At 28.2% G+C, this 23817-nt stretch overlaps 1 protein-coding gene across 1 annotated transcript in view; it reads right to left on the bottom strand.

Moving 5' to 3' along the window:
• Positions 1-23817, bottom strand: part of muc5e (mucin 5e) — a gene marked incomplete at its 5' end in the record, with an annotated part of 107096 nt that overhangs the window by 53058 nt on the left and 30221 nt on the right. The window contains one exon of the mRNA XM_088922604.1: positions 22153-22156. Coding sequence (XP_088778730.1) covers positions 22153-22156 — 4 coding nt within the window. The remainder of the gene's footprint in view (positions 1-22152; positions 22157-23817) is intronic.

Below are 23817 nucleotides of genomic sequence, written 5' to 3'. Positions count from 1 at the left end.
CGTTCAGAAACAAAATATCAATTAAGACACACCAAAATATAAGTAATGAAAATATGTGAAAATATGAATCTTTTTTTTCAGAAAAACATAGAATTTGATATTTAACAGAGAAATTTTCATTCTTATTTAATACTAACTATATTTTGGGAAACAAATACTGTTTAATAATTTTCAAATACATTTTACAGTAGTAAAACCTACAGTACACTTGTGTTTTCTGTACAAATTATGTGGTATTAATAATCACCTGTTGTTGATGTTGTTGGTGTTGTTGTTGGTGGTGTTGTTGTTGGTGTTGGTGTAAATACTAGCAAAGAATAAAAGAAGTACATTTAACACCATTATGTTCAGAATCAAAATATCAATTAAGACACACCAAAATATAAGTAATGAAAATATGATTTTTTTTTTCAGAAAAACATAGAATTTGATATTTAACAGAGAAATGTTCATTCTTATTTAATACTAACTATATTTTGGGAAACAAATACTGTTTCATAATTTTAAAATACATTTTACAGTAGTAAAACCTACAGTACACTTGTTTTTTCTGTACAAATTATGTGGTATTAATAATCACCTGTTGTTGATGTTGTTGGTGGTGTTGTTGTTGTTGTTGGTACTAGCAGAGAATAAAAGAAGTACTGTTAACACCAATACGTTCAGAAATAAAATATCAATTAAGACACACCAAAATATAAGTAATGAAAATATGTGAAAATATGAATCTTTTTTTTCAGAAAAACATAGAATTTGGTATTTAACAGAGAAATTTTCATTCTTATTTAATACTCAGTATATTTTGGGAAACAAATACTGTTTCATAATTTTCAAATACATTTTACAGTAGTAAAACCTACAGTACACTTGAATTTTCTGTACAAATTATGTGGTATTAATAATCACCTGTTATTGATGTTGTTATTGTTGTTGTTGGTGTTGTTGTTGGTACTAGCAAAGAATAAAGGAAGTACAGTTCACACCATTACGTTCAGAAACAAAATATCAATTAAGACACACCAAAATATAAGTAATGAAAATATGTGAAAATATGAATTTTTTTTTTTCAGAAAAACATAGAATTTGATATTTAACAGAGAAATTTTCATTCTTATTTAATACTAACTATATTTTGGGAAACAAATACTGTTTAATAATTTTCAAATACATTTTACAGTAGTAAAACCTACAGTACACTTGTGTTTTCTGTACAAATTATGTGGTATTATAAATCACCTGTTGTTGATGTTGTTGGTGTTGTTGTTGGTGGTGTTGTTGTTGGTGTTGGTGTAAATACTAGCAAAGAATAAAAGAAGTACATTTAACACCATTATGTTCAGAATCAAAATATCAATTAAGACACACCAAAATATAAGTAATGAAAATATGATTTTTTTTTTTCAGAAAAACATAGAATTTGATATTTAACAGAGAAATGTTCATTCTTATTTAATACTAACTATATTTTGGGAAACAAATACTGTTTCATAATTTTAAAATACATTTTACAGTAGTAAAACCTACACTTGTTTTTTCTGTACAAATTATGTGGTATTAATAATCACCTGTTGTTGATGTTGTTGGTGTTGTTGTTGTTGTTGGTGTTGTTGTTGTTGGAACTAGCAGAGAATAAAAGAAGTACAGTTAACACCAATACGTTCAGAAATAAAATATCAAGTAAGACACACCAAAATATAAGTAATGAAAATATGTGAAAATATGAATCTTTTTTATCAGAAAAACATAGAATTTGGTATTTAACAGAGAAATTTTCATTCTTATTTAATACTCAGTATGTTTTGGGAAACAAATAGTGTTGTTTCATCATTTTCAAATACATTTTACAGTAGTAAAACCTACACTTGTATTTTACACTTGTATTATGTGGTATTAATAATTACCTGTTGGTGTTGTTGTAAATACTAGCAAAGAATAAAAGTAGTACAGTTCACACCATTACGTTCAGAAACAAAATATCAATTAAGACACACCAAAATATAAGTAATTAAAATATGTGAAAATATGAATCTTTTTTTTTTCAGAAAAACATAGAATTTGGTATGTAACAGAGACATTTTCATTCTTATTTAATACTAACTATATTTTGGGAAACAAATACTGTTTCATAATTTTCAAATACATTTTACAGTAGTAAAACCTACACTTGTTTTTTCTGTACAAATTATGTGGTATTAATAATCACCTGTTGTTGATGTTGTTGGTGTTGTTGTTGGTGGTGTTGTTGTTGTTGTTGGTACTAGCAGAGAATAAAAGAAGTACTGTTAACACCAATACGTTCAGAAATAAAATATCAATTAAGACACACCAAAATATAAGTAATGAAAATATGTGAAAATATGAACCTTTTTTTTTCAGAAAAACATAGAATTTGGTATTTAACAGAGAAATTTTCATTCTTATTTAATACTCAGTATATTTTGGGAAACAAATACTGTTTCATAATTTTCAAATACATTTTACAGTAGTAAAACCTACACTTGTTTTTTCTGTACAAATTATGTGGTATTAATAATCACCTGATGTTGATGTTGTTGGTGTTGTTGTTGTTGTTGGTGGTGTTGGTGTTGGTGTAATTACTAGCAAAGAATAAAAGAAGTACAGTTAACACCATTACGTTCAGAAACAAAATATCAATTAAGACACACCAAAACATAAGTAATGAAAATATGTTAAAATATATATCTTTTTTTTCAGAAAAACATAGAATTTGGTATTTAACAGAGAAATTTTCATTCTTATTTAATACTAACTATATTTTGGGAAACAAATACTGTTTCATAATTTTCAAATACATTTTACAGTAGTAAAACCTACAGTACACTTGTTTTTTCTGTACAAATTATGTGGTATTAATAATCACCTGTTGTTGATGTTGTTGGTGTTGTTGTTGGTGGTGGTGTTGTTGTTGTTGGTACTAGCAAAGAATAAAAGAAGTAGTGTTAACACCAATACGTTCAGAAACAAAATATCAATTAAGACACACCAAAACATAAGTAATGAAAATATGTTAAAATATATATCTTTTTTTTCAGAAAAACATAGAATTTGGTATTTAACAGAAACATTTTCATTCTTATTTAATACTCAGTATATTTTGGGAAACAAATACTGTTTCATAATTTTCAAATACATTTTACAGTAGTAAAACCTACAATACACTTGAATTTTCTGTACAAATTATGTGTTATTAATAATCACCTGTTGTTGATGTTGTTATTGTTGTTGTTGGTGTTGTTGTTGGTACTAGCAAAGAATAAAGGAAGTACAGTTCACACCATTACGTTCAGAAACAAAATATCAATTAAGACACACCAAAATATAAGTAATGAAAATATGTGAAAATATGAATCTTTTTTTTTTTCAGAAAAACATAGAATTTGGTATTTAACAGAGAAATTTTCATTCTTATTTAATACTAACTATATTTTGGGAAACAAATACTGTTTCATAATTTTCAAATACATTTTAAAGTAGTAAAACCTACACTTGTTTTTTCTGTACAAATTATGTGGTATTAATAATCACCTGTTGTTGATGTTGTTGGTGTTGTTGTTGGTGGTGGTGTTGTTGTTGTTGGTACTAGCAAAGAAAAAAAGAAGTATTGTTAACACCAATACGTTCGGAAATAAAATATCAATTAAGACACACCAAAATATAAGTAATGAAAATATGTGAAAATATGAATCTTTTTTTTTCAGAAAAACATAGAATTTGGTATTTAACAGAGAAATTTTCATTCTTATTTAATACTAACTATATTTTGGGAAACAAATACTGTTTCATAATTTTCAAATACATTTTACAGTAGTAAAACCTACAATACACTTGTTTTTTCTGTACAAATTATGTGGTATTAATAATCACCTGTTGTTGATGTTGTTGGTGTTGTTGTTGGTGGTATTGTTGTTGGTGTTGGTGTAAATACTAGCAAAGAATAAAAGAAGTACAGTTAACACCATTACGTTCAGAAACAAAATATCAATTAAGACACACCAAAATATAAGTAATGAAACTATGTTAAAATATATATCTTTTTTTTTCAGAAAAACATAGAATTTGGTATTTAACAGAGAAATTTTCATTCTTATTTAATACTCAGTATGTTTTGGGAAACAAATAGTGTTGTTTCATCATTTTCAAATACATTTTACAGTAGTAAAACCTACACTTGTATTTTACACTTGTATTATGTGGTATTAATAATTACCTGTTGGTGTTGTTGTAAATACTAGCAAAGAATAAAAGAAGTACAGTTCACACCATTACGTTCAGAAACAAAATATCAATTAAGACACACCAAAATATAAGTAATTAAAATATGTGAAAATATGAATCTTTTTTTTTTCAGAGAAACATAGAATTTGGTATGTAACAGAGAAATTTTAATTCTTATTTAATACTAACTATAATTTTGGAAACAAATACTGTTTTCATAATTTTCAAATACATTTTACAGTAGTAAAACCTACACTTGTTTTTTCTATACAAATTATGTGGTATTAATAATCACCTGATGTTGATGTTGTTGGTGTTGGTGTAAATACTAGCAAAGAATAACAGAAGTACAGTTAACACCATTACGTTCAGAAACAAAATATCAATTAAGACACACCAAAACATAAGTAATGAAAATATGTGAAAATATGTATCTTTTTTTTCAGAAAAACATTGAATTTGGTTTTTAACAGAGAAATTTTCATTCTTATTTAATACTCAGTATATTTTGGGAAACAAATACTGTTTCATAATTTTCAAATACATTTTACAGTAGTAAAACCTACAGTACACTTGAATTTTCTGTACAAATTATATGGTTTTAATAATCACCTGTTGTTGATGTTGTTATTGTTCTTGTTGGTGTTGTTGTTGGTACTAGCAAAGAATAAAGGAAGTACAGTTCACACCATTACGTTCAGAAACAAAATATCAATTAAGACACACCAAAATATAAGTAATGAAAATATGTGAAAATATGAATTTTTTTTTTCAGAAAAACATAGAATTTGATATTTAACAGAGAAATTTTCATTCTTATTTAATACTAACTATATTTTGGGAAACAAATACTGTTTAATAATTTTCAAATACATTTTACAGTAGTAAAACCTACAGTACACTTGTTTTTTCTGTACAAATTATGTGGTATTAATAATCACCTGTTGTTGATGTTGTTGGTGTTGTTGTTGGTGGTGTTGTTGTTGTTGTTGGTACTAGCAGAGAATAAAAGAAGTACTGTTAACACCAATACGTTCAGAAATAAAATATCAATTAAGACACACCAAAATATAAGTAATGAAAATATGTGAAAATATGAATCTTTTTTTTCAGAAAAACATAGAATTTGGTATTTAACAGAGAAATTTTCATTCTTATTTAATACTCAGTATATTTTGGGAAACAAATACTGTTTCATAATTTTCAAATACATTTTACAGTAGTAAAACCTACAGTACACTTGAATTTTCTGTACAAATTATGTGGTATTAATAATCACCTGTTGTTGATGTTGTTATTGTTGTTGTTGATGTTGTTGTTGGTACTAGCAAAGAATAAAGGAAGTACAGTTCACACCATTACGTTCAGAAACAAAATATCAATTAAGACACACCAAAATATAAGTAATGAAAATATGTGAAAATATGAATCTTTTTTTTCAGAAAAACATAGAATTTGATATTTAACAGAGAAATTTTCATTCTTATTTAATACTAACTATATTTTGGGAAACAAATACTGTTTAATAATTTTCAAATACATTTTACAGTAGTAAAACCTACAGTACACTTGTGTTTTCTGTACAAATTATGTGGTATTAATAATCACCTGTTGTTGATGTTGTTGGTGTTGTTGTTGGTGGTGTTGTTGTTGGTGTTGGTGTAAATACTAGCAAAGAATAAAAGAAGTACATTTAACACCATTATGTTCAGAATCAAAATATCAATTAAGACACACCAAAATATAAGTAATGAAAATATGATTTTTTTTTTCAGAAAAACATAGAATTTGATATTTAACAGAGAAATGTTCATTCTTATTTAATACTAACTATATTTTGGGAAACAAATACTGTTTCATAATTTTAAAATACATTTTACAGTAGTAAAACCTACAGTACACTTGTTTTTTCTGTACAAATTATGTGGTATTAATAATCACCTGTTGTTGATGTTGTTGGTGTTGTTGTTGGTGGTGTTGTTGTTGTTGTTGGTACTAGCAGAGAATAAAAGAAGTACTGTTAACACCAATACGTTCAGAAATAAAATATCAATTAAGACACACCAAAATATAAGTAATGAAAATATGTGAAAATATGAATCTTTTTTTTCAGAAAAACATAGAATTTGGTATTTAACAGAGAAATTTTCATTCTTATTTAATACTCAGTATATTTTGGGAAACAAATACTGTTTCATAATTTTCAAATACATTTTACAGTAGTAAAACCTACAGTACACTTGAATTTTCTGTACAAATTATGTGGTATTAATAATCACCTGTTATTGATGTTGTTATTGTTGTTGTTGGTGTTGTTGTTGGTACTAGCAAAGAATAAAGGAAGTACAGTTCACACCATTACGTTCAGAAACAAAATATCAATTAAGACACACCAAAATATAAGTAATGAAAATATGTGAAAATATGAATTTTTTTTTTTCAGAAAAACATAGAATTTGATATTTAACAGAGAAATTTTCATTCTTATTTAATACTAACTATATTTTGGGAAACAAATACTGTTTAATAATTTTCAAATACATTTTACAGTAGTAAAACCTACAGTACACTTGTGTTTTCTGTACAAATTATGTGGTATTATAAATCACCTGTTGTTGATGTTGTTGGTGTTGTTGTTGGTGGTGTTGTTGTTGGTGTTGGTGTAAATACTAGCAAAGAATAAAAGAAGTACATTTAACACCATTATGTTCAGAATCAAAATATCAATTAAGACACACCAAAATATAAGTAATGAAAATATGATTTTTTTTTTTCAGAAAAACATAGAATTTGATATTTAACAGAGAAATGTTCATTCTTATTTAATACTAACTATATTTTGGGAAACAAATACTGTTTCATAATTTTAAAATACATTTTACAGTAGTAAAACCTACACTTGTTTTTTCTGTACAAATTATGTGGTATTAATAATCACCTGTTGTTGATGTTGTTGGTGTTGTTGTTGTTGTTGGTGTTGTTGTTGTTGGAACTAGCAGAGAATAAAAGAAGTACAGTTAACACCAATACGTTCAGAAATAAAATATCAAGTAAGACACACCAAAATATAAGTAATGAAAATATGTGAAAATATGAATCTTTTTTATCAGAAAAACATAGAATTTGGTATTTAACAGAGAAATTTTCATTCTTATTTAATACTCAGTATGTTTTGGGAAACAAATAGTGTTGTTTCATCATTTTCAAATACATTTTACAGTAGTAAAACCTACACTTGTATTTTACACTTGTATTATGTGGTATTAATAATTACCTGTTGGTGTTGTTGTAAATACTAGCAAAGAATAAAAGTAGTACAGTTCACACCATTACGTTCAGAAACAAAATATCAATTAAGACACACCAAAATATAAGTAATTAAAATATGTGAAAATATGAATCTTTTTTTTTTCAGAAAAACATAGAATTTGGTATGTAACAGAGACATTTTCATTCTTATTTAATACTAACTATATTTTGGGAAACAAATACTGTTTCATAATTTTCAAATACATTTTACAGTAGTAAAACCTACACTTGTTTTTTCTGTACAAATTATGTGGTATTAATAATCACCTGTTGTTGATGTTGTTGGTGTTGTTGTTGGTGGTGTTGTTGTTGTTGTTGGTACTAGCAGAGAATAAAAGAAGTACTGTTAACACCAATACGTTCAGAAATAAAATATCAATTAAGACACACCAAAATATAAGTAATGAAAATATGTGAAAATATGAATCTTTTTTTTCAGAAAAACATAGAATTTGGTATTTAACAGAGAAATTTTCATTCTTATTTAATACTCAGTATATTTTGGGAAACAAATACTGTTTCATAAATTTCAAATACATTTTACAGTAGTAAAACCTACAGTACACTTGTATTTTCTTTACAAATTATGTGGTATTAATAATCACCTGTTGTTGTTGTTGTTGGTGTTGTTGTTGTTGTTGGTACTAGCAAAGAATAATAGAAGTACAGTTAACACCATTACGTTCAGAAACAAAATATCAATTAAGACACACCAAAATATAAGTAATGAAAATATGTATTGTAATAAATATAAGGTTTATACTATTCTTTTAAAACATTAAAGTTCTATGGTGGAGTTGCATCTGAAATAATAAACATTGATGTGACACTTCCCACATATTGACAACACAATATAGCATGCCTTTAGCTGTGTTAGCTACAATTTTTAACATCTTATGAAACCCTTTGGTTAACAATTGTTATTTTATACCTTCTTAGACCTTTAATTCAGTACCGCACTATTAAGAAACATTCAGACCATTCCTTTAAATGGGGGGTAAAAAGACTAGTTTTATATTCCAGAGGCTTTAACTCTGGAGAAATAGAAAAAAACAGATTTCTGTTTATTGTTAAAGCCACGTGAAAATTTGCCACTCAAGAACGTGTATGATTCTATGGTGTGATTCTATGGTGGATGTCTTCCCTAACTTGTCTTTCCTAGATTTGTTCTGTTGGACTGATCTTGGATTACTATTTTCAAATGTCAGTGATAACAGAAATCACTTAGGGGTATTTCAACTCCTAAGTGCTTTAACTGTTCTTTTTTACTTTTATTTTCTACTGTTACTCATTTGGAAAGAAAATCTATGGAAAAAGAAATACTTATAATAGGGGCTGGAGAGAGTATGGCCAAGAGTATGCTAGCCCTCCTGCTGTTTTAGTTTCCCACGTTAGTCTGTTCAATCCCAAAATGTTTATAAATCATAATAGTTTTTGTCCTACTTCATATTTAAATCAAATTTAGAAACAGATTTCAGGTTTGACTGTTACAGTAATGCTGCTTTTTATCAATTGGTAAAAAATCAGTATGGGAAGATTATCAGTTTTGATGCTTTTATTCATTTCTATATTTAAAATGGACAAACAACGCTTAGCATGTGATCTTTATTATACTGTAGTCCCCTTTCCCTATGACATAAGAGTTGAGCAGCTAATCACCAGGAATCAAATTTTGTGGGTCAGAGAAACATGGAATTTGGTATTTAACAAAGAAATGTTCATTGTTATTTAATACTTACTATATTTTGGGAAACAAATAGTGTTGTTTCATAATTTTCAAATACATTTTACAGTAGTAAAACCTACACTTATATTTTACACTTGTATTATGTGGTATTAATAATTACCTGTTGTTGTTGGTGTTGGTGTTGTTGTAAATACTAGCAAAGAATAAAAGAAGTACAATTAACACCAATACGTTCAGATACAAAATATCAATTAAGACACACCAAAATATAAGTAATGAAAATATGTGAAAATATTAATCTTTTTTTTCAGAAAACATATAATTTGGTATTTAACAGAGAAATTTTCATTCTTATTTAATACTCAGTATATTTTGGGAATCAAATACTGTTTCATAATTTCCAAATACATTTTACAGTAGTAAAACCTACACTTGTTTTTTCTGTACAAATTATGTGGTATTAATAATCACCTGTTGTTGATGTTGTTGGTGTTGTTGTTGGTGGTGGTGTTGTTGTTGTTGGTGTTGTTGTTGTTGGAACTAGCAAAGAATAAAAGAAGTACAATTAACACCAATACGTTCAGAAATAAAATATCAATTAAGACACACCAAAATATAAGTAATGAAAAGATGTGAAAATATGAACCTTTTTTTTCAGAAAAACATAGAATTTGGTATTTAACAGAGAAATTTTCATTCTTATTTAATACTCAGTATATTTTGGGAAACAAATACTGTTTCATAATTTTCAAATACATTTTACAGTAGTAAAACCTACACTTGTTTTTTCTGTACAAATTATGTGGTATTAATAATCACCTGATGTTGATGTTGTTGGTGTTGTTGTTGTTGGTGGTGGTGTTGGTGTTGGTGTAATTACTAGCAAAGAATAAAAGAAGTACAGTTAACACCATTACGTTCAGAAACAAAATATCAATTAAGACACACCAAAACATAAGTAATGAAAATATGTTAAAATATATATCTTTTTTTTCAGAAAAACATAGAATTTGGTATTTAACAGAGAAATTTTCATTCTTATTTAATACTAACTATATTTTGGGAAACAAATACTGTTTCATAATTTTCAAATACATTTTACAGTAGTAAAACCTACAGTACACTTGTTTTTTCTGTACAAATTATGTGGTATTAATAATCACCTGTTGTTGATGTTGTTGGTGTTGTTGTTGGTGGTGGTGTTGTTGTTGTTGGTACTAGCAAAGAATAAAAGAAGTATTGTTAACACCAATACGTTCAGAAACAAAATATCAATTAAGACACACCAAAACATAAGTAATGAAAATATGTTAAAATATATATCTTTTTTTTCAGAAAAACATAGAATTTGGTATTTAACAGAAACATTTTCATTCTTATTTAATACTCAGTATATTTTGGGAAACAAATACTGTTTCATAATTTTCAAATACATTTTACAGTAGTAAAACCTACAGTACACTTGTATTTTCTTTACAAATTATGTGGTATTAATAATCACCTGTTGTTGATGTTGTTATTGTTGTTGTTGGTGTTGTTGTTGGTACTAGCAAAGAATAAAGGAAGTACAGTTCACACCATTACGTTCAGAAACAAAATATCAATTAAGACACACCAAAATATAAGTAATGAAAATATGTATTGTAATAAATATAAAGTTTATTCTATTCTTTTAAAACATTAAAGTTCTATGGTGGAGTTGCATCTGAAATAATAAACATTGATGTGACACTTCCCACATATTGACAACACAATATAGCATGCCTTTAGCTGTGTTAGCTACAATTTTTAACATCTTATGAAACCCTTTGGTTAACAATTGTTATTTTATACCTTCTTAGACCTTTAATTCAGTACCGCACTATTAAGAAACATTCAGACCATTCCTTTAAATGGGGGGTAAAAAGACTAGTTTTATATTCCAGAGGCTTTAACTCTGGAGAAATAGAAAAAAACAGATTTCTGTTTATTGTTAAAGCCACGTGAAAATTTGCCACTCAAGAACGTGTATGATTCTATGGTGTGATTCTATGGTGGATGTCTTCCCTAACTTGTCTTTCCTAGATTTGTTCTGTTGGACTGATCTTGGATTACTATTTTCAAATGTCAGTGATAACAGAAATCACTTAGGGGTATTTCAACTCCTAAGTGCTTTAACTGTTCTTTTTTACTTTTATTTTCTACTGTTACTCATTTGGAAAGAAAATCTATGGAAAAAGAAATACTTATAATAGGGGCTGGAGAGAGTATGGCCAAGAGTATGCTAGCCCTCCTGCTGTTTTAGTTTCCCACGTTAGTCTGTTCAATCCCAAAATGTTTATAAATCATAATAGTTTTTGTCCTACTTCATATTTAAATCAAATTTAGAAACAGATTTCAGGTTTGACTGTTACAGTAATGCTGCTTTTTATCAATTGGTAAAAAATCAGTATGGGAAGATTATCAGTTTTGATGCTTTTATTCATTTCTATATTTAAAATGGACAAACAACGCTTAGCATGTGATCTTTATTATACTGTAGTCCCCTTTCCCTATGACATAAGAGTTGAGCAGCTAATCACCAGGAATCAAATTTTGTGGGTCAGAGAAACATAGAATTTGGTATTTAACAAAGAAATGTTCATTGTTATTTAATACTTACTATATTTTGGGAAACAAATAGTGTTGTTTCATAATTTTCAAATACATTTTACAGTAGTAAAACCTACACTTATATTTTACACTTGTATTATGTGGTATTAATAATTACCTGTTGTTGTTGGTGTTGGTGTTGTTGTAAATACTAGCAAAGAAAAAAAGAAGTATTGTTAACAGCAATACGTTCGGAAATAAAATATCAATTAAGACACACCAAAATATAAGTAATGAAAATATGTGAAAATATGAATCTTTTTTTTTCAGATAAACATAGAATTTGGTATTTAACAGAGAAATTTTCATTCTTATTTAATACTAACTATATTTTGGGAAACAAATACTGTTTCATAATTTTCAAATACATTTTACAGTAGTAAAACCTACAATACACTTGTTTTTTCTGTACAAATTATGTGGTATTAATAATCACCTGTTGTTGATGTTGTTGGTGTTGTTGTTGGTGGTATTGTTGTTGGTGTTGGTGTAAATACTAGCAAAGAATAAAAGAAGTACAGTTAACACCATTACGTTCAGAAACAAAATATCAATTAAGACACACCAAAATATAAGTAATGAAACTATGTTAAAATATATATCTTTTTTTTTCAGAAAAACATAGAATTTGGTATTTAACAGAGAAATTTTCATTCTTATTTAATACTCAGTATGTTTTGGGAAACAAATAGTGTTGTTTCATCATTTTCAAATACATTTTACAGTAGTAAAACCTACACTTGTATTTTACACTTGTATTATGTGGTATTAATAATTACCTGTTGGTGTTGTTGTAAATACTAGCAAAGAATAAAAGAAGTACAGTTCACACCATTACGTTCAGAAACAAAATATCAATTAAGACACACCAAAATATAAGTAATTAAAATATGTGAAAATATGAATCTTTTTTTTTTCAGAAAAACATAGAATTTGGTATGTAACAGAGAAATTTTAATTCTTATTTAATACTAACTATAATTTTGGAAACAAATACTGTTTCATAATTTTCAAATACATTTTACAGTAGTAAAACCTACACTTGTTTTTTCTATACAAATTATGTGGTATTAATAATCACCTGATGTTGATGTTGTTGGTGTTGTTGTTGTTGGTGTTGGTGTAAATACTAGCAAAGAATAATAGAAGTACAGTTAACACCATTACGTTCAGAAACAAAATATCAATTAAGACACACCAAAACATAAGTAATGAAAATATGTGAAAATATGTATCTTTTTTTTCAGAAAAACATTGAATTTGGTTTTTAACAGAGAAATTTTCATTCTTATTTAATACTCAGTATATTTTGGGAAACAAATACTGTTTCATAATTTTCAAATACATTTTACAGTAGTAAAACCTACAGTACACTTGAATTTTCTGTACAAATTATATGGTATTAATAATCACCTGTTGTTGATGTTGTTATTGTTCTTGTTGGTGTTGTTGTTGGTACTAGCAAAGAATAAAGGAAGTACAGTTCACACCATTACGTTCAGAAACAAAATATCAATTAAGACACACCAAAATATAAGTAATGAAAATATGTGAAAATATGAATTTTTTTTTTCAGAAAAACATAGAATTTGATATTTAACAGAGAAATTTTCATTCTTATTTAATACTAACTATATTTTGGGAAACAAATACTGTTTAATAATTTTCAAATACATTTTACAGTAGTAAAACCTACAGTACACTTGTTTTTTCTGTACAAATTATGTGGTATTAATAATCACCTGTTGTTGATGTTGTTGGTGTTGTTGTTGGTGGTGGTGTTGTTGTTGTTGGTACTAGCAGAGAATAAAAGAAGTACTGTTAACACCAATACGTTCAGAAATAAAATATCAATTAAGACACACCAAAATATAAGTAATGAAAATATGTGAAAATATGAATCTTTTTTTTCAGAAAAACATAGAATTTGGTATTTAACAGAGAAATTTTCATTCTTATTTAATACTCAGTATATTTTGGGAAACAAATACTGTTTCATAATTTTCAAATACATTTTACAGTAGTAAAACCTACAGTACACTTGAATTTTCTGTACAAATTATGTGGTATTAATAATCACCTGTTGTTGATGTTGTTATTGTTGTTGTTGGTGTTGTTGTTGGTACTAGCAAAGAATAAAGGAAGTACAGTTCACACCATTACGTTCAGAAACAAAATATCAATTAAGACACACCAAAATATAAGTAATGAAATTATGTGAAAATATGAATTTTTTTTTTCAGAAAAACATAGAATTTGATATTTAACAGAGAAATTTTCATTCTTATTTAATACTAACTATATTTTGGGAAACAAATACTGTTTAATAATTTTCAAATACATTTTACAGTAGTAAAACCTACAGTACACTTGTGTTTTCTGTACAAATTATGTGGTATTAATAATCACCTGTTGTTGATGTTGTTGGTGTTGTTGTTGGTGGTGTTGTTGTTGGTGTTGGTGTAAATACTAGCAAAGAATAAAAGAAGTACATTTAACACCATTATGTTCAGAATCAAAATATCAATTAAGACACACCAAAATATAAGTAATGAAAATATGATTTTTTTTTTCAGAAAAACATAGAATTTGATATTTAACAGAGAAATGTTCATTCTTATTTAATACTAACTATATTTTGGGAAACAAATACTGTTTCATAATTTTAAAATACATTTTACAGTAGTAAAACCTACACTTGTTTTTTCTGTACAAATTATGTGGTATTAATAATCACCTGTTGTTGATGTTGTTGGTGTTGTTGTTGTTGTTGGTGTTGTTGTTGTTGGAACTAGCAGAGAATAAAAGAAGTACAGTTAACACCAATACGTTCAGAAATAAAATATCAATTAAGACACACCAAAATATAAGTAATGAAAATATGTGAAAATATGAATCTTTTTTATCAGAAAAACATAGAATTTGGTATTTAACAGAGAAATTTTCATTCTTATTTAATACTCAGTATGTTTTGGGAAACAAATAGTGTTGTTTCATCATTTTCAAATACATTTTACAGTAGTAAAACCTACACTTGTATTTTACACTTGTATTATGTGGTATTAATAATTACCTGTTGGTGTTGTTGTAAATACTAGCAAAGAATAAAAGTAGTACAGTTCACACCATTACGTTCAGAAACAAAATATCAATTAAGACACACCAAAATATAAGTAATTAAAATACGTGAAAATATGAATCTTTTTTTTTTCAGAAAAACATAGAATTTGGTATGTAACAGAGACATTTTCATTCTTATTTAATACTAACTATATTTTGGGAAACAAATACTGTTTCATAATTTTCAAATACATTTTACAGTAGTAAAACCTACACTTGTTTTTTCTGTACAAATTATGTGGTATTAATAATCACCTGTTGTTGATGTTGTTGGTGTTGTTGTTGGTGGTGTTGTTGTTGTTGTTGGTACTAGCAGAGAATAAAAGAAGTACTGTTAACACCAATACGTTCAGAAATAAAATATCAATTAAGACACACCAAAATATAAGTAATGAAAATATGTGAAAATATGAATCTTTTTTTTCAGAAAAACATAGAATTTGGTATTTAACAGAGCAATTTTCATTCTTATTTAATACTCAGTATATTTTGGGAAACAAATACTGTTTCATAAATTTCAAATACATTTTACAGTAGTAAAACCTACAGTACACTTGTATTTTCTTTACAAATTATGTGGTATTAATAATCACCTGTTGTTGATGTTGTTGTTGTTGGTGTTGTTGTTGTTGTTGGTACTAGCAAAGAATAATAGAAGTACAGTTAACACCATTACGTTCAGAAACAAAATATCAATTAAGACACACCAAAATATAAGTAATGAAAATATGTATTGTAATAAATATAAGGTTTATACTATTCTTTTAAAACATTAAAGTTCTATGGTGGAGTTGCATCTGAAATAATAAACATTGATGTGACACTTCCCACATATTGACAACACAATATAGCATGCCTTTAGCTGTGTTAGCTACAATTTTTAACATCTTATGAAACCCTTTGGTTAACAATTGTTATTTTATACCTTCTTAGACCTTTAATTCAGTACCGCACTATTAAGAAACATTCAGACCATTCCTTTAAATGGGGGGTAAAAAGACTAGTTTTATATTCCAGAGGCTTTAACTCTGGAGAAATAGAAAAAAACAGATTTCTGTTTATTGTTAAAGCCACGTGAAAATTTGCCACTCAAGAACGTGTATGATTCTATGGTGTGATTCTATGGTGGATGTCTTCCCTAACTTGTCTTTCCTAGATTTGTTCTGTTGGACTGATCTTGGATTACTATTTTCAAATGTCAGTGATAACAGAAATCACTTAGGGGTATTTCAACTCCTAAGTGCTTTAACTGTTCTTTTTTACTTTTATTTTCTACTGTTACTCATTTGGAAAGAAAATCTATGGAAAAAGAAATACTTATAATAGGGGCTGGAGAGAGTATGGCCAAGAGTATGCTAGCCCTCCTGCTGTTTTAGTTTCCCACGTTAGTCTGTTCAATCCCAAAATGTTTATAAATCATAATAGTTTTTGTCCTACTTCATATTTAAATCAAATTTAGAAACAGATTTCAGGTTTGACTGTTACAGTAATGCTGCTTTTTATCAATTGGTAAAAAATCAGTATGGGAAGATTATCAGTTTTGATGCTTTTATTCATTTCTATATTTAAAATGGACAAACAACGCTTAGCATGTGATCTTTATTATACTGTAGTCCCCTTTCCCTATGACATAAGAGTCGAGCAGCTAATCACCAGGAATCAAATTTTGTGGGTCAGAGAAACATGGAATTTGGTATTTAACAAAGAAATGTTCATTGTTATTTAATACTTACTATATTTTGGGAAACAAATAGTGTTGTTTCATAATTTTCAAATACATTTTACAGTAGTAAAACCTACACTTATATTTTACACTTGTATTATGTGGTATTAATAATTACCTGTTGTTGTTGGTGTTGGTGTTGTTGTAAATACTAGCAAAGAATAAAAGAAGTACAATTAACACCAATACGTTCAGATACAAAATATCAATTAAGACACACCAAAATATAAGTAATGAAAAGATGTGAAAATATGAACCTTTTTTTTCAGAAAAACATAGAATTTGGTATTTAACAGAGAAATTTTCATTCTTATTTAATACTCAGTATATTTTGGGAAACAAATACTGTTTCATAATTTTCAAATACATTTTACAGTAGTAAAACCTACACTTGTTTTTTCTGTACAAATTATGTGGTATTAATAATCACCTGATGTTGATGTTGTTGGTGTTGTTGTTGTTGGTGGTGTTGGTGTTGGTGTAATTACTTGCAAAGAATAAAAGAAGTACAGTTAACACCATTACGTTCAGAAACAAAATATCAATTAAGACAGACCAAAACATAAGTAATGAAAATATGTTAAAATATATATCTTTTTTTTCAGAAAAACATAGAATTTGGTATTTAACAGAGAAATTTTCATTCTTATTTAATACTAACTATATTTTGGGAAACAAATACTGTTTCATAATTTTCAAATACATTTTACAGTAGTAAAACCTACAGTACACTTGTTTTTTCTGTACAAATTATGTGGTATTAATAATCACCTGTTGTTGATGTTGTTGGTGTTGTTGTTGGTGGTGGTGTTGTTGTTGTTGGTACTAGCAAAGAATAAAAGAAGTATTGTTAACACCAATACGTTCAGAAACAAAATATCAATTAAGACACACCAAAACATAAGTAATGAAAATATGTTAAAATATATATCTTTTTTTTCAGAAAAACATAGAATTTGGTATTTAACAGAAACATTTTCATTCTTATTTAATACTCAGTATATTTTGGGAAACAAATACTGTTTCATAATTTTCAAATACATTTTACAGTAGTAAAACCTACAGTACACTTGTATTTTCTTTACAAATTATGTGGTATTAATAATCACCTGTTGTTGATGTTGTTGTTGTTGTTGGTGTTGTTGTTGTTGTTGGTACTAGCAAAGAATAATAGAAGTACAGTTAACACCATTACGTTCAGAAACAAAATATCAATTAAGACACACCAAAATATAAGTAATGAAAATATGTATTGTAATAAATATAAAGTTTATTCTATTCTTTTAAAACATTAAAGTTCTATGGTGGAGTTGCATCTGAAATAATAAACATTGATGTGACACTTCCCACATATTGACAACACAATATAGCATGCCTTTAGCTGTGTTAGCTACAATTTTTAACATCTTATGAAACCCTTTGGTTAACAATTGTTATTTTATACCTTCTTAGACCTTTAATTCAGTACCGCACTATTAAGAAACATTCAGACCATTCCTTTAAATGGGGGGTAAAAAGACTAGTTTTATATTCCAGAGGCTTTAACTCTGGAGAAATAGAAAAAAACAGATTTCTGTTTATTGTTAAAGCCACGTGAAAATTTGCCACTCAAGAACGTGTATGATTCTATGGTGTGATTCTAAGGTGGATGTCTTCCCTAACTTGTCTTTCCTAGATTTGTTCTGTTGGACTGATCTTGGATTACTATTTTCAAATGTCAGTGATAACAGAAATCACTTAGGGGTATTTCAACTCCTAAGTGCTTTAACTGTTCTTTTTTACTTTTATTTTCTACTGTTACTCATTTGGAAAGAAAATCTATGGAAAAAGAAATACTTATAATAGGGGCTGGAGAGAGTATGGCCAAGAGTATGCTAGCCCTCCTGCTGTTTTAGTTTCCCACGTTAGTCTGTTCAATCCCAAAATGTTTATAAATCATAATAGTTTTTGTCCTACTTCATATTTAAATCAAATTTAGAAACAGATTTCAGGTTTGACTGTTACAGTAATGCTGCTTTTTATCAATTGGTAAAAAATCAGTATGGGAAGATTATCAGTTTTGATGCTTTTATTCATTTCTATATTTAAAATGGACAAACAACGCTTAGCATGTGATCTTTATTATACTGTAGTCCCCTTTCCCTATGACATAAGAGTTGAGCAGCTAATCACCAGGAATCAAATTTTGTGGGTCAGAGAAACATAGAATTTGGTATTTAACAAAGAAATGTTCATTGTTATTTAATACTTACTATATTTTGGGAAACAAATAGTGTTGTTTCATAATTTTCAAATACATTTTACAGTAGTAAAACCTACACTTATATTTTACACTTGTATTATGTGGTATTAATAATTACCTGTTGTTGTTGGTGTTGGTGTTGTTGTAAATACTAGCAAAGAATAAAAGAAGTACAATTAACACCAATACGTTCAGATACAAAATATCAATTAAGACACACCAAAATATAAGTAATGAAAATATGTGAAAATATTAATCTTTTTTTTCAGAAAACATATAATTTGGTATTTAACAGAGAAATTTTCATTCTTATTTAATACTCAGTATATTTTGGGAATCAAATACTGTTTCATAATTTCCAAATACATTTTACAGTAGTAAAACCTACACTTGTTTTTTCTGTACAAATTATGTGGTATTAATAATCACCTGTTGTTGATGTTGTTGGTGTTGTTGTTGGTACTAGCAAAGAATAAAAGAAGTACAGTTAACACCATTATGTTCAGAAACAAAATATCAATTAAGACACACCAAAATATAAGTAATGAAAATATGTGAAAATATGAATCTTTTTTTTTTCAGAAAAACATAGAATTTGGTATTTAACAGAGAAATTTTCATTCTTATTTAATACTAACTATAATTTTGGAAACAAATACTGTTTCATAATTTTCAAATACATTTTACAGTAGTAAAACCTACACTTGTTTTTTCTGTACAAATTATGTGGTATTAATAATCACCTGTTGTTGATGTTGTTGGTGGTGTTGTTGTTGGTACTAGCAAAGAATAAAAGAAGTACAGTTAACACCATTATGTTCTGAAACAAAATATCAATTAAGACACACCAAAATATAAGTAATGAAAATATGTGAAAATATGAATCTTTTTTTTTCAGAAAAACATAGAATTGCAGTGAGGCACTGCAATTGCTAATGCAGTGAGGCACGAACTAGGGTGGGAGCGGCAAGGGCACAAGCCCTAGAACCCGAATCCGTTACAATAACAAAAGGACAGACAATGAAATATGGGCTATTTCGAAGTCGCAAATCTGAGATATAAAGTTGGAATTCTGAGTTACTAAGTCGGAATTCTGAGATACTAAGTCGGAATTCTGAGATACTATAGCGCGTTTTTTTTTACTCCCTGGTGGAAATGGGCTTCCATATAAAGTAAACAGTAGAGCAACAGCAGTAAAACAACAGATCACTTTGTGGGGGGCGCGTAGTGTTTTTGAAAATCTCAAATATGATTTTTGCTGTTTAACTGTTTTCTGAGATTTTGATTAAAACTGTGTTTTAAAAAATAATTGAGAAGACCTCTATTGTTTTAATTAAAAGTTGTTCTTTTTTACTTACTGCAATGGAGTGTTCCATTCAGGCAATAACTGCAGACATAAAATAGACATATTAATCAATCTCAGAAAAACAAAAAATGAAGGCGTCTTATATTAATATATTCTTAAGGTTATTGGAAGTGCCTATTGAGGTCTCTCACGAAAGGGACAAAATTAACATTAGTAGTTCTCAGGAGCTTCAAAGCAAGAAAGTAACTGAAGTGTTTACTGACTTGTACTGGTACTAGAGATAAACTGTTAAATGGAATTGTCTGGTTTATCCTTGTTCTGATCAGATTTTAAGGTCAGATCCAGGTTAAGTATTTGAACCCTGGTAAATGAGCTTGACATTCTGCTGTTTTTAAGAAACTCTAATTTACTATATAGAAAACCCCTTAGGTTAAAAATGATCTCTCTTGGTTAGTGAAAGCAGTTTTAGAATAGAGAGATACCTGTAGGTTCCCTATTCATTTTAGCAACATCCCCACATTTATATATAGAGAGATTTAAGTCTAAGTTGTATTCTGTTTAGTGCAGATGGCAGGTTTATCTCTATTTTTTTGGTCTGTTAGGTGTTATATAGGATTCAAACTTTGGTAGGTGTCTGGGTTTTCTCTGCCTGTTCAGGACTTAGGCCTTTGAGACACCTGTTTCGCAAATAGTATAACTTGTATGAGGTATGTTTATGTTGTGTGTTGTTTAGTTTGTGTTGTGTCATTAGTAATAAATATTTAATCCAGTGTGCCCGACATATTTTTTATAAACATGAATAATCTAATATGCTGATCTAATATCCTTTAGTAATATAAAATATGATTAAATTTAGATTTTGACACTATTTTTACAACATGTGTAAACACACAGATTTCCACACAGATTATACACATCTTAAGAGAGTTTTGTAGATTCATAACATCTAGGAAAAATAAATTAGAAAATTAAGAAAAATAGACCTTTTTTGTGCTATTTTTAGAGATGGGCTAACAAAATTATTGATTAATCTGTGGTAGTTTATTTGCTTTTGAAATGACAAGAATGAAGTGATTGATAAATCTCAAATATGATAATAAATGCATTTATATTAAAGCTTGGAAAAGTAGAGCATACCAACAAAAAATAGCAAACTAATATGCTCTATATAAATCCGGTAAACAGGTAACAGAGAATGAGGCAGAGTAATATTAGCATGAACTGAGAAAATACACAGGGGCACATCAAGCATGTATATTTAGCTTGAGTAAATGCACAAATGTTCTATTAAAAAGTCTGCATCCACGTATAGTCCTATGTTTGCCACGCAACAGTTCCTTTTTGTTTTGTAACAATGAAAGGATTTTCTTTGATAAAGTAACATTTCTTTTTTTTCTATTTTTAAAGCTTAGATGAAGCAAACAGTATTTTGTTGTATAGACTGTCTCTATTTTAATACATCCAAATGATTAAACAGGATTCTACATAACTGAGAAAATGAACTCCTAGGTTGTTTTGTATTCTTGCATATTTAAGACTTAAAATTAAATCTTTATTTAAGATGAAGATAATTTGATTATTATGTAAAACAAACATATTTGAATTATTTAATGAACCAGTAATCCAACAGTAAATATCTGTGTGTAAATAAGTATGTAAATGTCTCCTGTAACTGTTATCAGTCTTTCATATCAGCTTTTAGGAATTTTGAACCTTTCTTCCTTACAGAACTGCTTCAAGTTAGTGACATTTAAGGGTTTCCATGCACAAACCGCTCACTTCAGCTCACATTTCAATGGGGTTTAGGTCTGAACTTTGTTTTGGCCAATCCAGAATCTGAAGCTTATTCTTCTTTAGCCATTTGCTTGTAGATCTACGAGTATGCTTAAGTTCATTACCTTGCTGCACAGGCAAATTTCAACTCAGATTCAGTTGACAAATCAATGGCCTGAGATTTTCATCCATAATTTAATGATGACCATACCAAATTAATGGATTCGTCACTGTTGGCAAACCACCCCAGTTGGGAGGCAGCAAAGCAGCCCCAAACCTTAATACTCCCACCTCCATACTCGATGGCTGGAATGCCTTCTCTTGTTGCAAGGGTATTTTTTTGTTTGGTTTTCTCCACACAAAATGTTTCTAATTGTGGCCAGAAATGTAAACTTTGAAGTCGTCTTTCCATTCTTCCAGTACTTTATGTCCACTGGGTTTGTCCAGGCGCACTTTGGAGAACTTTAGATGGGCAACATTTTTTGTTCTGGCATTGTTCCTATGTAAACCACTTGTATTCAGTATTTTCTTAATCAAGGGACGAACATCAACATTATCTGCAGTGAGAGAGGTCCTTAGACGTAATTCTAGGTGACGTCTAGGGTGATTTTCTGAATTGCTCTTAGTGACATCTTCAAGGATGATCAGTGACCTTGAATATTTCCCATTTGTACTGTATATTTCTGGGACAATGGATCGATAGAGCCCCCAAATGTTAAGAATTGGTTTTGTATTCCTCCCTAGTCTTAATGAGCATCAATTACTCTTTTTCTGAGGTCCTCTGAAATCTCTTTTGAACATGGCAAGACATGTTTCCACCATTCTGTATGGTGTACACCAAACTCACAAAGTTCCTGACCATTAAAGGGGACAAGGTTGCCCAAATTAACCAATTATTCTAATGACTAATTCTAATCAATTATTCTAATAATTGAGAGAAAGGTGTATGTTAGCTGTATTGATACCTGGCTATATATTGTAAGAAGTGATTTGCTCAGTAGAAAACCTTATTCTGGTAAGTTTCTTATCTTACTCTGGACTGTATTTGTTGTTTTTTCCTGTTATATTGAGGAATTTTAGAAAGTCCTAAAGAAGGACTGACACTTTACCCTACACCTTAATATGCTCTGTGAACCTAAGCCTACTATTAATGATGTTTTCTCTCTCATTCTCTATCATCATAACTTTTACATGGTTCTGTCAGTGTAAACAAGTGACTGCAAGTATTCCACTTGAGAACTCCCACTTTTCCCACTGGAGCAAGACATGCATCTTAGAGTTACTTTAATTGCCATAGTAGAGTAAATACAGAAAGATAATCATGCTTTTGCAGATTTTCTCCAACCTCTCTTTTTAATATATAGTTCATTTATCTCCTAAAACACAACTTGAATTTCAGTGGGACAGTACTATTAAAAATGTATAAGACATAATTCAGTCCTCTATTAAAATACAGTACATTTGGTGTATCACCCAGCAAGTCTCGGTCCTTCTATCAAAAGAATGTTCACTGAATATTAATAAATTATTATGATGCAGCAATCATTATGAGTGATTTTCACATTTTAAAAGGATTTAAGGTTATTTAACAAGACAAGGTTTATTAAGGTCACAATTTTAGTGTTCTTTAAAAAGATATTAGTGCAGTCATTGATATACCAATTAAGTGTAAACAAGAAATGCTAAAACAGGATCAGCTATTGAGATTAGGTTAATCAGGATTCATTACAAATTAAAATTAAATAACAGTTTAAAGCTTAGGTTATTTGTTAATAAGAAAGAGGGAGACT

Source organism: Atractosteus spatula, chromosome 8 (assembly GCF_055471065.1).
Source record: "Atractosteus spatula isolate fAtrSpa1 chromosome 8, fAtrSpa1.hap1, whole genome shotgun sequence".
Lineage (NCBI taxonomy): Eukaryota > Metazoa > Chordata > Actinopteri > Semionotiformes > Lepisosteidae > Atractosteus > Atractosteus spatula.
The sequence above is the reverse complement of the archived record's forward strand: the minus strand, read 5'-3'. Positions and strand labels throughout refer to the sequence as shown.